Source organism: Centroberyx gerrardi, chromosome 19 (genome assembly GCF_048128805.1).
Source record: "Centroberyx gerrardi isolate f3 chromosome 19, fCenGer3.hap1.cur.20231027, whole genome shotgun sequence".
Classification (NCBI taxonomy): Eukaryota; Metazoa; Chordata; class Actinopteri; order Beryciformes; family Berycidae; genus Centroberyx; species Centroberyx gerrardi.
Window position 1 is genome coordinate 6,084,071 of NC_136015.1, and position 17,494 is coordinate 6,101,564.

General features: G+C 41.9%; 1 protein-coding gene across 1 annotated transcript; it reads left to right on the top strand.

Moving 5' to 3' along the window:
- Positions 1 to 687: 687 nt before the first annotated feature.
- On the top strand, positions 688 to 17,446 carry cpsf1 (cleavage and polyadenylation specific factor 1). The gene is made up of 38 exons (XM_071913367.2): positions 688 to 792; positions 1,610 to 1,775; positions 1,874 to 1,901; positions 2,007 to 2,140; positions 2,250 to 2,330; positions 2,580 to 2,731; positions 3,301 to 3,447; positions 3,672 to 3,811; positions 3,999 to 4,109; positions 4,240 to 4,333; positions 4,422 to 4,509; positions 5,395 to 5,550; positions 5,758 to 5,809; positions 5,917 to 5,990; positions 6,089 to 6,163; positions 6,936 to 7,016; positions 7,347 to 7,442; positions 7,555 to 7,734; positions 7,968 to 8,109; positions 8,500 to 8,678; positions 9,479 to 9,618; positions 9,735 to 9,909; positions 10,032 to 10,238; positions 10,788 to 10,877; positions 10,972 to 11,118; positions 11,247 to 11,399; positions 11,971 to 12,087; positions 12,410 to 12,500; positions 12,691 to 12,775; positions 13,661 to 13,802; positions 14,267 to 14,419; positions 15,103 to 15,279; positions 15,824 to 15,890; positions 15,989 to 16,036; positions 16,131 to 16,286; positions 16,719 to 16,848; positions 16,978 to 17,116; positions 17,202 to 17,446. Exons 2-38 carry the CDS (start codon positions 1,632 to 1,634, stop codon positions 17,247 to 17,249), a joined length of 4,419 nt encoding a protein of 1,472 aa, XP_071769468.1. The 5' UTR covers positions 688 to 792; positions 1,610 to 1,631; the 3' UTR covers positions 17,250 to 17,446.
- Positions 17,447 to 17,494: the final 48 nt, after the last annotated feature.

The window sequence follows — 17,494 nt, forward strand, 5'->3', positions numbered from 1 at the left end:
CTGATGGTATGTGACAGCTAAACATACCATTTACAAGCTTTAAATGGGTGTAAACAAGGTTAAATGGACCTGTGATTTGAATGATGATGGGTTATTAAATTTGGAAAAAGCTACATTTCACATCTCCATATTCATTAAGATGTATGTGAGAAGAGGTACCTACAATTTGGCCAAATACATTTTGAATCGAAGCCTCAAGTTAAATAATTACTATGAGTAGAATGGTAGTAGAAGGAAAGAGAAGTGGGAAACACTGCATAAATACAGGGTATCCGCGTTATTTTACATCATGGTCCCCCCAAAAGATATGCATTAGACTACATACCCACTCTTAATAAGACTGCATCCCAATTTGAGAAGATTTTTGTTATTAGATATGACTGTGCAGAGTTATAACAGTAGGGACATTAACAGTGGGGACAGTGAAACTTAAGACAAATAGAGCCATTCTTGTACATTTGTTATTTTGCTATAGCAAATGAAATAATACCGAAATTAAACTATCCTTGATTTTGCTGGGGACCCCTCTAACCTTCACAAGGACCCATGATGGTCCCTGAACCCCAGTTTGGAAATCACCGAATTAGTAAGATTGTCATGAAGACTTTTATTTTGAAAAGTAGGTACAGAACGGAAGAAACCGGAGCAGCTCCAGAGCTCCAACAGCAGCACAACAGCTAGCCTACTTGGCTATCAGAAGATAGCTGAGTTAGCAGCCCATGAAATATGACATACTAGATATAAACAGAAAACGGAAGACTAAAACTGGAAACTATAACACGTTTAACATAGGTATGTTGACAAGTTTAATTCACGGTTAGCCAAAACATACCTGAAAAACTACAGTCAAGCGTTAGTTAGGTGCTGCGGTGCCATGCTAGCTACAATTTGGATTATTAGCCATGTTGCTAACATAGCTACCGCCTGGTGCATAACGTTACCCCACAAGTTATTTACCAGGGATATAGTCACAGTAGCATGACTGGCTAATTATAGTTGTATATTTCATAAAATCAGTATTTGTTTCCAGGATGAAAGCTAATGAATTAACTGTCCAAGCTAACCTTAGGTAACTTATTGGCTAATGTTATTTGAAAGCAGGGAAGCATCATTGCGCATCCATGGCATGAGTTGATAAGGCAATCCTTTATTACTAGAGAACATTATTTCATTTCCGTTAACGTAGTTAGTCAATATGGCACCGGACACTTGAATTTAAGATCCCTGCTGTAATATTAACGGTATTATCGTAATTAGCTATGTGACAATTTTCCATAACTAGTCTATGGCAATCAGATATGTGCCATTCTGTTTTGTATGGAGAGATCGTTACGCCAAACCCAATTCAAAAGTCTGGCCATTTAATTTGGCCTTGCTTATTGGAAAACATACATACCTAATAGACCCTGACATAGTAACCTTTATGAGTCGTGAGGGTCTTATGGTAAATTCGGCATATAGATTATCTACCAAATGGCACTTATTTCATTAAATGTCAATGTAAAGTCCTCTCCTTAAAAGAGAGAACAGCACTTGTAGTCAGCAGCAATGATTGCTGCTGACTACAAGTGCTGTTCTGTTGACTGATGTGAATGTTATCCCCTGTCAGATGCTGACGGCAGCCTTCCAGGATGTATGCTGTGTACAGACAAGCCCACACCCCCACTGCAGTGGAGTTCTCTGTCTACTGCAACTTCATATCCAACAAGGAGAAGAATTTGGTTGTTGCTGGAACATCTCAACTTTATGTCTACAGGATAATCCATGATGTGGAGGTGAAAATATCACTATTGAGCATGGTCTTTTCTTAAATTGTATGCATAAAAAGGTATGGCTCCTTACGATGTGTATAACATTTACTTCATTGTTTCAGAATACCTCAAAGACTGACAAGTCTCCAGGTATGGTCAAACATCTTTCTCAAATTGCATAGTTTTGGCATTGATAAATGACACATTTGTTTTGGTCTATTTGTGTTCACACCTCACTCTTGCCTTCCCTTACAGATGCCAAGTCTCGTAAGGAGAAGCTGGAGCAGGTGGCATCCTTCTCTCTCTTTGGCAATGTTATGTCCATGGCCAGTGTGCAGCTTGTAGGAGCCAGCAGAGACGCGCTCCTGCTCAGTTTCAAAGATGCAAAGGTATCTGCATCTGACCAGTTGCACAGTCCCACTGCCTTCCTGTTGGAGCTACACTTACCCACCCAGAAGCGTTTTTCACTGACTAATGGGTTTTTTGTTCTCTTCTCAGTTGTCAGTGGTGGAGTATGACCCAGGGACACACGACCTGAAGACTCTCTCTCTTCATTTCTTCGAGGAGCCAGAGCTCAGAGTATGTTGAAACAAGAACTCAGGGAATATGTTTATACTTATGTTTCAACTGCATTATCTATCCAGCACGTAGTTGGACAAAAATTAGTTAAATTGGATTAAAATGTTTACATGCACAAGCGAATCAATCACTTTGAGTTTAGCAGATTTTTAGTGGACACAATCACTGATAATGTTTTATAAAGTTAAGAAAACATACTGAGTTGTTACCTGAATGATCTAACTAATTTGCCCTCTTTTTCAATTTCAGGATGGATTTGTCCAGAATGTACACATTCCCATCGTTCGTGTGGATCCAGAGAATCGCTGTGCTGTAATGCTGGTTTATGGCACCAAACTTGTGGTGTTGCCGTTCAGAAAGGACACTCTAACTGATGAACAGGAGGGTGTAGTTGGAGAAGGGTATGTGCACATTCTACTACACCTACTGCTCACTAGCTTAATTTTGCTATGTGGTGGACACTTTTATCCAAAGAACCTCACAGTATCATGAGTGCATACATTTTAAGTATGGATGTCCTCAGTGGTATTGTAACCTCTAATCTTGGCAGTGTTGGTGTCAAATTTGTGAAAGGTGCCAATAGAATTATTAGCGGTTCTTTTCCCGTCATGCCCCCCTTTGAGAATTTCACACCCCTCCTCCCTCGTAATAATAACCTTTTACGTTGTAGTTGCAATAAATGTATTTCCTACATAAGAAAAACAAAAGAAAGGATGGAACATAAGTTAAAACTGAGCCCTTTGTTTCAACTTTTCCATTTTGTCTGCTGCTATTTGTATTTACGTTAACACTCAGTAGTCAGTGGTGTGTTTAACTGTGGGCAAATGCAGTACTTTTTTTTTTTTGTCATAACAAAAATGAAAAAAGCCCCATTTCCACCAGTTGAGAAACACTGCTTTAATTAATATAAAATGTATTTATGTGTAATTGTCTAATTGCAGGCATGTTTAACTGTATATCTCTCCTGCAGACCCAAATCCAGCTTCCTACCCAGCTACATCATTGATGTCCGTGAGCTGGATGAGAAGCTGCTAAACATCATTGATATGAAGTTCCTCCATGGCTACTACGAGCCCACACTGCTCATCCTGTATGAGCCCAACCAGACATGGCCTGGGTCAGTCTACCACAACATTGTCTATTACTTTGATATGTACTGAACTGTTATCCGGAGTGACTTACAATGTAATTCAAACAGTAGCTTTATTAAACAATCGTATATAACATCATTGTAAGTAGTGTCTTGTATGCAATAAATATGACTACAACTTAGTCTTTGTGCTTCTAAGCACATCAAATTTCATTCAACCTTTAACTTTCGTTGTCTGATCACTCTTCTAGGCGTGTGGCTGTGCGGCAGGACACCTGTAGCATCGTTGCCATCTCCCTCAACATCATGCAGAAGGTCCATCCCGTCATCTGGTCTCTCAGCAATCTGCCCTTTGACTGTACACAGGTCATGGCTGTCCCCAAGCCCATCGGTGAGCTCAACATTTATGGACATTATCCCCTCTGTCACTGCTCACCAGCTGTGTGGCCAATATGTTTCCAATTCATCATAAAGGAATTATCTGTAGGATTGTTTAAAATGAGTGATGTGTCCTTGATTGTAATAATGTTTCACGTTGTAGCTTGTTTGCATGCTGATTACATATCAAATCTTTCTAGGTGGTGTCGTGGTGTTTGCTGTGAATTCATTGCTGTACCTAAACCAGAGTGTTCCGCCATATGGAGTCTCTCTCAACTCTCAAACAACTGGGACCACGGCCTTCCCACTGCGTGAGTGTCATCACCTCAAAACACACATATCTACACTGGTATCTTTGATATCTAACTCTGGCCTCTTTACTGTAAATGCCATATGATATCTGTCGATGCTCATCACTGGATAACATGTTTTATCATCCAGGTGTGCAAGATGAAGTGAAGATCACACTAGATTGTTCCCAGTCCGCCTTTATTGCCTATGATAAGATGGTCATCTCTTTGAAAGGAGGAGAAATGTGAGTGGAACGCAAGTCATCATACAATACATCAACCATGATGGCAGTTTATGACATGGTTGACGATTGTCTTGTCCTCTCTGTGTAGTTACGTGCTGACCCTCATCACTGATGGCATGAGGAGTGTCCGGGCTTTCCACTTTGACAAGGCAGCTGCCAGCGTCCTGACCACCTGTGTAAGTGCTGATGATGCAGGCAGTCTCTATCTGGAGAGTAATCCTGGACAATTGCAGTTTTTTTTCTACATGCTCAAGATGTGCTGACGGCAGCCTTTACCTGAGAGTTTCTATATGGAGGGGGGGGGGGGGGGGGGGTTGAGCTAAATGGGTTTTTGAAAGCCCATACCGATATTTTTTGATTGAAGCTGCCAAAAGGCAATATCGACAATTTTCATGCCAAAAATTCCAAATGTTCAGTGTTTCCCTAGAATTGCATTCTTAGCAGGGTGGAAAAGCCTCTGAAACAACATTTACACCATGGGACACTAAAACTCTCCATGGAAACCCAGGATACTGCTACAACTACTACTACTGACAATAGTAATAATAATAATAATAATAACAATAATAATAATAATAATAATAACATATTGATGCATACTTGTGTGGAATCTAATAAAAATGTTGCATTATAATCAATTCAGGTTTAGGGCTTCCCATAGACAACTTGTGTAGTATTTATCAAATATACAATAAATACTGTAATGTACTCAAGCAAACTGCATCATATCAGAGGTGGATGATACTGACTGGTCAATATCCTTTTAAAAAAAAAAAGAAAAGAAAATGCCAGTATCGGCCCGGTATATCAGCAAACCAATATATCAGTCTAACCTTAATCAGAATCGCGCTGTGTCATGAAGAGCTTGCTCACATTTCACCCTCAGATCTTTGCACACAGACCACAGGCAGAATGTCGTCTATTGCTGGCTGACCTTGAAGGCTATCAAGTAAACAATCTGTGCTTGCGGTCAGCCCGGAGAGGATTTAGAATGGACAGTGTGCTGAACTGCTGCCCTCTTTTTGCAATTATGCCTCTCACTCTGGGCTTTGCTCTTCCAGATGATGACCATGGAGCCAGGCTACCTTTTCCTGGGCTCTCGCCTCGGAAACTCGCTGCTCCTAAAGTACACAGAGAAGCTGCAGGAGACGCCGCCGGAGGAGGGGAAAGAAAAGCAGGACAAAGAAAAAGAGAAAGATAGGGATAAAGATAAGCCGGTAAGTATCATCTTGACTGAACTTTGGTTTGTGCTTGTCCAACTGTCAAAAATGTTTCAGCCATTCGTTTAAATAAGACACTGCTCTTTTGATGTCAGTCCAGCACTGTAAATGCATATCACATTGTCACTGCACTTGGAAGGATTTATTTGCTTGTTTGTGTCCAATATGATCTTTATGCTAAATCATTGCTAATGACAATTTCAGGAGGAACCACCGAGCAAAAAGAAGCGGATGGATTCCTCCACCAACTGGACTGGTATGCTGACAATTTTAATTTTGCTATATATTAGAAATTTGTGTGGTAGCTACCGATCAACAGATAAATCATATAATATGTGTTACACCTAACCTTTGTTTTATCAGATGAGGTGGATGAGATCGAAGTGTATGGTAGTGAGGCCCAGTCAGGCACTCAGCTGGCCACCTATTCCTTTGAGGTACAAAAACCAACCAGCTTTATTGGTTATTATTTATTTAAGTATCTATTTTAGGTTTAAGAAATGTGATATAAGGTCTTTGCTGGGTTTTCTTACAGGTGTGCGATAGCATACTGAACATTGGACCTTGTGCCAGTGCCTCCATGGGTGAGCCTGCCTTCTTGTCTGAAGAGGTACAGTAACTTAAAACTCATGCTGGTGTCTTTGTAGATCATGGTTGTATTGAATATGATCTAGTTATGGATTTTTGCCCCAATGATGAAATCTGGTGTGGGACTAGGAATTGGTCTCCATCCGTTTCTGCCTTTGTTTGTTTGTTTGTTTGTTTGTTTGGTCATCCGTCCATCACTTGTGATATCTCAGACAAAGCTGATCGGATTTTGATGAAACTTGGGGGAATGATGCATCTCACCACTATGTTCCGACATGTTCAGAATTACACTGATTAGCCCAAGGGGGGCGCTACAGTTACAGAGGAAAATGAAAAATTCAAATAACGCGCCATATCTCCCACACTGCATGTTGGAATGACATGAAATTTGGTGCCCATATCCAACTATCTTTTCTCTGCAAATATTGGATTTTCCAATATAGCAAGCATTTTTCATTTGTGCACTAATTGGCCCAAGGGGTGACTGCATCATTTGTACAATCAACCAATATGGGTCACCACAAATAAGAGAGAATCACAAGAGAAGACTAGCATGCAAAGGAAATGGAACTTGAAACTTTGACCTTTTTTTTGTATAAAAGATGTTTACTGTTGTCTTGTATCCTTTGCCATTGCTACCATCTAATCCTTCTTTCAGCTTTGGCATCTTTCCTCAAGATTTTATATATATATATATATATATATATATATATATATATTTTATATATATGAAATTACCATCTCAAGAATTGTCTTTTGAAGTTGTTGACTTCAATTTTTTGCCTCACCCACAGTTCCAGGGAAGCCCCGAGCCTGACCTGGAGGTTGTGGTATGTTCTGGGTATGGCAAAAACGGTGCACTGTCTGTACTTCAGGTAAAACCACACACTGAGCTCCTTTGTTTCTTACACATTTGAACATGGATATGTTTATGTATAATTATTGCCGCACTGTCCTAAAACCTGTGGTCGTGAGGGACGTCTGCCACAGGTCCAGTGATGGTGCTACAGTGAAGTCTGGGTTTACCAGGGCTGCCTCAGAGATCAATGGAGTAGCCTGTAAACACCCCAGACACAGGCTGGCAAGCTTTATTCTTACATGCATAGAAGGAAATATATACTTGTGTGATTTTGTCATTCATTATTTTCTCTCTCTGACCTTTTCCTTGCCTGCTTTGATTTGTTTCCTCTCAATTGTGTTACCAGAGAAGCATCCGACCCCAAGTAGTCACCACATTTGAGTTGCCAGGTTGTCATGACATGTGGACAGTCATCTCAAATGAGGTCAAAGAAGACAAAAAAGTAAGTGTATTTCTCCTTAACAAGTTTTTTTTTACTGTATTTTGCAGTATTTGCGTGATGGACGATTTTTTTCCCCAATTAGACATTTCTTTACGGATGCTTTGTTTCCCAGGCTGCAAAAAAAGGCGAGTCTGAGGACGGGGCCGAGGCGGAGGCCGCTGAGGACGGTGAAGAGGAAGAGAAGGAGAAGGAGGACAAGGAGGAAGAGGATGAGGAGAAGACGGAGCCTTCCCTGGAGGATGATAAAAAGAAGCATGGCTTCCTCATTCTGAGCAGAGAGGACTCGACAATGGTAGAAACACACGCATGCACACACATCTTATCTCTTGAAATTGTGATTTGTTTAGATAAGAATATATATTATATCATTACTATTTAAATAAACTATTATGTGGTCAAATGTGTGCATTAATGGGGTATTGTTACAATGGTTTTGAACATGACTCAGATCTGAGGATGGGAACTATCTGTTATCTAATTAGGATTTTATGTAATATAATGATTATGTTGTGTGTTTTCCTGTAGATCCTTCAGACAGGTCAGGAGATCATGGAGCTGGACACCAGCGGCTTCGCCACCCAGGGGCCCACTGTGTTCGCTGGAAACATCGGGGACAACAAGTACATCATCCAGGTCTCCCCCATGGGCATACGGCTGCTGGAAGGAGGTAAACATGAAACCTCAATGATCCCCATGGGCAAATTGAGTCATTGCAGTTACAATATGAAAATATACAAAAAATGGAAATGATTAAAATGTCATCCTATATGCAATATATAACAAATGAGAAAATATCTAAATATGAAGGGAAAAAAGATGTGAATTTACAGCCTATATACAGGATATGCAAAATGTGATGATCAGTTTTGAATGATGTCCAATAGTTGTTTTGGAGTGATTCGAAAAATAATGGGCACCTTCCAGTCAATCCAAATCACATACTCACCCATTCCATGGTTTAAGGATCTATTATATCCATCTTTTATTGAAGGAGTAATCCTATTCTTTCTGTCACCCATTTCACTTGCATGTACTCTCTCACCAACCCTGCTTTCAGTGACACAGCTGCACTTCATCCCGGTGGACCTGGGCTCTCCCATAGTGCAGTGCTCCGTGGCCGACCCCTTCGTGGTCATCATGACCGCAGAGGGAGTGGTCACCATGTTTGTGCTGAAGAGTGACTCGTACATGGGGAAGACACACCGGCTGGCCCTGCAGAAACCACAGATCCCCACTGTGAGTGAATCATACCCATCAATGCTGATAGAGGGCTTTCAGTTGATATAACACGCCCTCTGGCGGCCATATTGGAGGTCCTCAGCTCTTGGGCAACAGTGGCTACAAAGAGCTGATTGCATATCTAAACGTACGACTTGGCCGTCTCAGCAGTAAATAGACATGATTAGTTTCTGTGTTGGCTGGAGACTTCATTTCTTCACTGATTGATCTGATTGATTTTGTGTTTCGACCTAATCATCAAAGTCTTGTTGTTAACGCATCTGATTTGGACAAAAGCTAACGTTACGTGGCTAGTAGTTGCATGTCAACATCAACTTTAGTTGTTTTGCTAAGTTAGCTTGTTGGCTAATTAGCTACTAACAAAGCAAACAACAGTTTAAATTACCTGAGTACTCTTCTAACTTTTAACAAGGTACAAGTCAGAGTGTTTTGGAGTTCAGACTAGGACCAAAGGCAAGACAGTTTACTGTGTCATAGTAAACTAAATTTGGATACAAATCTACGTTATCAGACTATTTACTTTTAATAATAATGTTACTGTATGGATCCACGTCCACAACTTCACATCTTTTTCACATCTCCCCATTTGTTACATATCTAAACACTATTTGCACACAGCTAATTCTTAATTGGACCTCCATGCTAGTGCCAACTGTGGTTGCTTGGAGATTTGTGACGGAAATTCAAAGCCTCATTATCTGGGGGTGTTTCTGTACAACCAGATTGGCACGATTCACTCAAGTAGCTTGTAACGGTAACTGACACTAACCTCGTCAGGACTGCCTCTCTTCCCACAGCAATCACGCGTGATCACGCTGTGTGCGTTCCGAGATGTGAGCGGGATGTTCACCACAGAAAACAAAGTGAGCTGCTCAGTCAAAGAGGACACCATAGCCAGGAGCCAGTCTGAGACAGAGACAGTCATCCAGGACCTCAGGTAAGAATGTATAGGGCCCCCATACTCAATTTACCAGTCGCCCCAACTGCTATCTCCAACCCAGAAGCTCACAATGAATGGACTGATGTGGAATGTGTGTGTGTGTGTTTGTGTAGTAACACAGTGGACGATGAGGAGGAAATGCTGTATGGAGACTCCGGTGCGACGCCTACAAAGGACGATGGCAACCGCAGCTCTTCAGCACTGATGGCCTACGGAAGTGAGGGAAGCTCGGGCAAAGCAGACCCCACCCACTGGTGCATGATAGTGAGGGAAAACGGTGTGATGGAGGTATGGCGCACCATAAGGATATTGATATACTTTACACATCAATGGCAAGAACAAAATGTGTTCTACAAAGCACTTGTAATGCATGGTAATACTGTTGCTGTATTCACTCTCTTTTATTGCAGATTTACCAGCTCCCAGATTGGCGATTGGTGTTCCTGGTGAAGAACTTCCCCGTTGGCCAGAGAGTGCTGGTTGACAGCTCCTCCGGCCAATCAGCAACACAGGGGGAGGGTAAAAAAGAGGAAGTGACGCGTCAGGGAGAGATCCCATTGGTCAAAGAGGTGTCTTTGGTTTCACTTGGCTACAATCACAGCAGACCATACCTACTGGTGAGTTTTTAAGTTCAGAACTGAGACGTGCATACAGAGTTCATCATTACAGCTTGTCTTGGTCAACAATGAAACAGTGAAATCTGTTGTGTTTAGTGTGATTGGAGGGAAAAAAGCATATTCTTCTTAAAATTAGTTGTCCTCTGAAATATAATAATGAAGGTGAAATACATTATATTACTCAGTTTCAGGTTGATGTGCGGAAACGTATGCCAGCAAAGTGTGAAACACAAGCAGATCACTTAAAACTTGGCATCTGATTAGTAGCAGGAAAACGTACAGGAGACATGTGCAGCACCACATGTGTTATGTTGGTTTAGAAATTTGAAAAGTTGGATCCCTTAATTTGACATCAGCAAGCTAATGCCTGAAAATGTGAAATCAAATGTCTGTGTAAACCTTAAAACGGCAGAACTCAGCATGCACCCTCTTTAAGCTCAATAAACATTTGGATGAATAAAATTCAGTTTAACTGCATCAGAAGAGGGAATGTCAATCCGTGTGATTTAATGAAAACAGGATGTGACAAAGTGTTTTCTCGTTTTCTAGGTCCATGTGGAGCAAGAGCTTCTTATCTACGAAGCTTTCCCCTATGATCAGCAGCAGGCTCAAAGCAACTTGAAAGTGCGCTTCAAGAAAGTAAGAGCTTAGATGTAGATAAACATTGGCCAAATCAAGTCAACAGCTTTGGATAAAGTGAATATTTAAAATGCCTGTACCCTGCTGTGCACAGATGCCGCACAACATTAACTTCAGAGAGAAGAAATCCAAGCTCAAGAAAGACAAGAAGGCGGAGGGCGGCGCCGTCGACGAGAGTCCAGCGCTGAAAAGCCGGGTGGCCAGGTTCAGATACTTCGAGGACATCTCCGGATACTCGGGGGTAAAGGGGATTTTGTTGGTGATTTGAGGGCTACAACGGCAGCATCCACAGTCTCAAGCGATTTGACATCCCTCTCATGTATTCTTTGATAACCCAAGTCATTTTCCCACGTTTCCTTGTCACCCCAGGTTTTCATTTGTGGACCGTCTCCTCACTGGATGCTGGTCACCTCTCGGGGAGCCATGAGGCTTCACCCCATGATCATCGACGGCTCCATCGAGTCTTTCTCCCCTTTCCATAACATCAACTGCCCCAAAGGTTTCCTCTACTTCAACAAACAGGTACAACCCATGGACACATTCTTACTTTGGTGGTGATAATGCAGGTGTTTGTATGCTACCCGACTTCAGAAGATTCTCCTCTCTGGCAGGTCTTGATAACAGAATCATTTACCATTTACCAGTTGCTCTACTCTGAGCCAACAGAAATACAATGTTTTTGTTCTCTCAATCCACTCTTTTCTAGGATAATATTCCCTTACTGGTTCTAAATGAAATAAAATGTAATTGTAATGTATTAACATTGTCCTCCAAAATAGCGTATAATGAATATGATGCACTTTGATAGTACTACACTGGTTGTCTCTGAGTAACATGATCTGATTCTAATGAGACTTTTTGAAGTATGAATTACTTGTTTTATTATTATTATTATTATTAGATATTTTCATAATGGTTTGGATCATTGCTATTGTTCACCTTCTTGTTTTTATTTTCATTCATGTTAATTTTCTGTTGTTTTCTAGGTTTCCTTTCACCTAGTTTTCAGTTATTTGAAGTGTTTCCAAGCCTTGCCCTCTGAGTATTGGTATGTTAAACCTTGTGTCTGTGTGTGTTTGTGTTTTCCCCACAGGGAGAGTTGAGGATCAGCGTCCTGCCCACCTATCTGTCCTACGATGCCCCCTGGCCAGTGAGGAAAATCCCACTGCGGTGCACCGTGCACTACGTCTCCTACCATGTCGAATCCAAGGCAAGGGCCCCTCTGACTCAACCCACACAGCACCAGAGACAACGAGGCAGCTAGCTGACACACATTGAAGTTGAAACACATTCCCTGGACTCGCACACCTACACTTGCATCACTTAGACTGAGGTGTAGCAGCGCTTTTCATGTGGTGGTGATGCAAAACAAAAGCATATTGACCGGACCGCTTTCAAACTCGGAGATGAAAGCGCTCGGCGGCCCCCCAGAGTTTTCTGTCAGGGAGAGAAAAAAATCAATGAGAATAACTTTAAGGGGTTCCTCTTTTGATCTGAGTTTCTTCTGTGTGATTTTGGGTTTTCCCTCTCAGGTGTATGCCGTGTGCACCAGTGTGAAAGAGCTGTGCACTCGCATCCCCAGGATGACTGGTGAAGAGAAGGAGTTTGAGGTCATAGACAGAGGTCAGACACGAGCATTGTTTCATATTTACCCTCGCTTAAACATTCAGAGATTTTATGTTTCACCTTTGTCCTTTTTTCGAAATGTGTGGCGTCAGATTCTGTGTCGCTGATGTTATTTGAGGCTCTCAAAAGGCTAATGATTTTTTTGTAATGTGATAATAAATGTTGGTTTTCGTCTGTCGTCCTGCAGATGAACGTTACATCAACCCTCAGCAGGAGAAGTTCTCCATCCAGCTCATCTCTCCTGTCAGCTGGGAGGCCATCCCCAACACACGGTAATAGATCTCTAGCCTGTCTTCTACACAGTAAAGAAGATCGTCTGATGTAGTGCAGTTTTCAAAAACAAAAAGAGCGTCTTGTTTTAATGGAACAGTAGCGACCTTAAAAAAAGAGGTCCACTTCACACAAGCTTAGTCAGAGCGTGTTCATATTCTGCTTTTTTGTAGAAACACATTTTGAGCTGATAATGAAAAGCGGGTTTATTTCTGTAATGACCAGCTGCAGTAGCTTCCACTATCAGCAAGCTGTATTTATGGCCAACTCTCAGACACTTTCCAGAAGCAACACAGAACACAGTCAGTGCAATTACTACCAACTTTTCTACAGCTACTTTCTCCACTTTCATTCTGGTTGTTGTTAGAGTAAACTGTCAGCTGCCTATGTACTGTGAAACCCCACCGCTTCTTTGATGGGATTGGTCGGCTCACAAAAAATTCTATACAGTCCCATAGGACATTTGCGTAAAATGTATTTGTGTGCCTAATTCATTATCAGTTTATTTGAAAGTGATCTCAGCTCTCTGGCTCCCTACTGATCAGCTGCCTTCATCTCTTCAGTGGAGAATACAGTGATGTTAGACTACTTTGCTGGATAGTTAATGTTAGCAACAATGTGCTGTATTATAAAATGCCAGTGTGTGATATGCCACTGTATTGCAGCAGTCCATGTAAACCAATAGATGAAGACTTTTTGTGATTTTTTTTATTTTTTTTTTTATGATATTTTTTTATGATACTGTGATGAAATTTGATGGCGTACAGGTATAATGAAGTGTCACCCTGACTGACCTGATTTTTCCTCTTGAACACCACAGTGTCGTGGTAAAAAGAGATGTGTTGAGACGTCCTTACTTTACTGTGACCTTTTCCTGTCTCCATAAGGATCGACCTGGAGGAGTGGGAACACGTGACCTGCATGAAGACGGTGGCCCTGAAGAGTCAGGAGACGGTGTCTGGGCTGAAGGGCTACGTGGCAGCAGGGACCTGCCTGATGCAGGGGGAGGAGGTCACCTGTAGGGGCCGGGTGAGGAGCTCCACCAATACCATCACACTGTCATTTAGCTACAACAATCCTACAAAGTTACAGCTCAATTGCAATTTTTAAAAAATAGGCCTTAAAGTTCATTCTAGCTGACATTAAAATGGTATTAAAAAGCCTTAAATTTAACTTGCTGACACCCTGGTAACAGCCATGTGTCATATCAAACTGTGTCTTTGAGCAGGACACTGAGCACAGTTTATTTGTATAGCCCTTAATCACAGTTAGTCTCAAAGGGCTCCACAGGGCCACATTATGAAAACACTAAATGAAAACGACACCAACCCCAGCCCCAACCATAGACCTTCAATGAGAACAAGGAAAAACTCCCACGAAAACCTCATAGTCGGGTTATAACCTTCTTTTCTCATGTTGACTAAAACGTTGATAGCGTCGTTTTTGCTTCAGTCATTCTCTGACCGTTTTATATATTTGATTGTTTTGTTCAGATTCTGATCCTAGATGTCATTGAAGTGGTGCCAGAACCAGGCCAGCCCCTCACCAAGAACAAGTTCAAAGTCCTTTATGAGAAGGAACAGAAGGGACCGGTCACAGCTCTGTGTCACTGCAGCGGATACCTGGTCTCCGCCATCGGGCAGAAGGTCTCAGACACATTGTCACTTTTTCAGTACATCTCACGGAACATTTCATTCAGTGGCTAAAAATCCATTCATTTCATTCTTCATGTTTAAGTGATAGTCAGGCAATTTGAGCATGTGTTCTCTTCAGAATTGCTCTACTTTTACCTTTTTTGCTAGGAAGTTTTATACCAAGTCCATTTAATGCATCTTAATGGTAATTTTGGGTTTATGTTGTGGGTTTTTTTTCTGCTTCATAATGCTGGAGCACAGTGTGAAATACCTGTGTGACTTAGGTATGACATTTGATTCCAGTCCACAGAACTATCATCCTTCTATCACAATTTATTGAAGTACATTGGGTGGCATATCAGTGCACTTTGCCTGCTCTACTTTTACTATGGAAGTCAATGAATAAATTGGACAGAAAAACCCTCTGTACTTTCATTTATAGTAATTGAAGGATGATAGTTTACTTGATAGTATACTTTCACATTCATTTCTTGAATTTCCACTCCACATGGATAGAAAGATTTTAGACCAAAAATGCCTAACAAATATGTTTTGAACTAATTTTGTACCACAGAAAAATGTAGGGGGGTGAATACTTTTAATAGCCACTGTATGTATGTAATCAACTAATACAGCATTTACATCATCATGACTCTTGTTGACCCTTTCATCTCTCACACCCTCTGTTTGGGCAGATCTTTCTGTGGAGCCTGAAGGACAACGACCTGACCGGCATGGCCTTCATCGACACGCAGCTCTACATCCACCAGATGTACAGCATCAAGAATTTCATCTTGGCTGCTGACCTCATGAAGAGCATCTCGCTGCTTCGCTACCAGGAGGAGAGCAAGACCCTGTCGCTCGTCAGCAGGGTGCGTCTATAACGACACTGTCCTCATGCTAGCTATAGTTGTGTTAGAATTGAGACTAATAAATAAATATACTTGGATGGAAACCCAGCTATTGAGAGTAAGTGTCCATGAAAAGAAGAAGACACTCCTGTAGGTTTGGGCTAAAACATTTCATACGTGCCCTCATAAACAAGCTTTCTCAATAATTGGAGGCATTTCCTTTTCCCCCTTAGAGTTGGGGTTGGGGGAGCTTTCAAACAACAGGGCTGAAGTATTGTATTCAAGTGACAAGGGAGATTAAGTATTACCTGTGGGCTGCAGTACATGCAGTTTAGTGTTTATTGATTCAACTGTACAACCCAGCTGAGTATTCATGGTGAAAACTCTCCCTTTGTTTTCATCTGTGGCTCCTGCGGGAATTAGGATTTAGTGGAGTTTATCTTCAAGCGAGCAGCACTGGCAGCTGGAGATAATTTTCTGACTGTAGTTGTCTTTATTCCAATAGCCATATTCTCCAAATCTCATGGGATTCCTGTTTTTTCTCGTTGTTGTTTTGGGAGCGCAGGATGCAAAGCCGTTGGAGGTTTACAGCATTGAATTCATGGTGGATAACAACCAGCTTGGATTCTTAGGTAATGTGAATAACGCCCTTTGGACAAAATAATGACAGAATGATTGATTGAACTTTTTCCTCTTCTCATTAACGTTTTTTTTTTCCTTTTACTTTTAGTGTCAGATCGAGACAAGAATCTGTCTGTATACATGTATTTACCTGAAGGTAGGTATAGAAGCCTAGTATTTTTGGAACTACCTCTACAGATGCGTCATGTGACAGGTGACATGTAATCCTGTATGTGGTTTTACCGTTGCAGCCAAAGAGAGCTTTGGCGGCATGCGCCTGCTGAGGCGAGCCGATTTCAACGCCGGAGCGCACATTAACACCTTCTGGAGGATGCCCTGCAGAGGAGCCCTGGACACTGCCAGCAAGAAGTCTCTGACCTGGGACAACAAGCACATCACATGGTTCGGTAGGTAGCCAGGAGGCCAAGCTGTCTCCCGTTGTTATGGGTGACAACCTAGATTATTCTGTCAACCGATGAGACACCTAGAAGCTAAGATTTGCTATATTTCTGTCCAATTCTCAAGTAAATTTTAAGTGAGCTTCTGTTGCAAAACCTACATGTGAATCAGGTGCGTTTCCATCAAGTGGGTTAAAGGAAATAAATGGGCGTCCTGAATGTGTATGTGTGGGTGGGGGGGACGCATCCACCAGAAAAATGGAAAGTCTAAAGAATTGATTGAGCAAGTTATTGTTCTTTCATGTCAACGAATGGACATATTTCATGCTGTGGTGGTTTTCTGTAGTGTCCCTGGGTCAAACAACAGCCCCTCTCTGATGCTGTGGGAAGTTCGGTGTGTTAATGTGAACTAAACCTTGTCTCGTCTCCCTGCTCCCACAGCCACACTGGACGGAGGGGTTGGGCTGCTCCTCCCCATGCAGGAGAAGACCTACCGCCGACTCCTGATGTTGCAGAACGCTCTCACCACCATGCTGCCTCATCACGCCGGCTTGAACCCGAAGGCCTTCAGGTTCGGATCTGCTTATGTTGGGTTCATCTCTGGCCCGAGGGACCGAAATGGATCAATGCTTTCGTACAGTACTTGACACACGTCGGTGGTCGCTGTTCCACAATTGACACATTTGTATCTTGCGTCCAGAATGCTGCACAGCGACAGACGAACCCTGCAGAACGCCGTGCGGAACATCCTGGATGGAGAACTCCTCAACAAGTACCTGTACCTGAGCACCATGGAGCGCAGCGAGCTGGCCAAGAAGATTGGTACCACTCAAGACATTGTGAGTACACAGACAGAGCCAAGCGTGCAGTGAAGTTAGTCCTCCTGATTTTCTTTTCATTCTCATGTTCTATTTTCCTCTCTAGATCCTGGATGACCTTCTGGAGATTGACAGAGTAACGGCTCATTTCTGAGCGCCACATTCCCACGTCTTCATCGTCCACTGAATGCTGTTTTATATTGAATTGGGGGGGGGGGGATGCTTTGTTATGGTCATCGTCATGGAAACTTGAATTGTTTTGTTACGTTAGACAAAAAAAAAAAAAAAAGAGATCCATCATGTTTTCTTAGAATATTTTGTATACAAAGTAATTAAAAATTAATTACATAATCCTGGTTTGTCTCTTTGATTTGGCCACATTGAGCTCATCAAAGGGAT

Bases quoted from the DNA above. Each gene is read 5' to 3' on its own strand.
- cpsf1 (XM_071913367.2), top strand. From the start codon at position 1,632: ATGTATGCTGTGTACAGACAAGCCCACACCCCCACTGCAGTGGAGTTC. The intron at 3,812-3,998 runs GTGAGCTCAACA...AAATCTTTCTAG, and splicing joins GGCTGTCCCCAAGCCCATCG to GTGGTGTCGTGGTGTTTGCT. The intron at 11,400-11,970 runs GTACAACCCATG...TTTTCCCCACAG, and splicing joins TCCTCTACTTCAACAAACAG to GGAGAGTTGAGGATCAGCGT.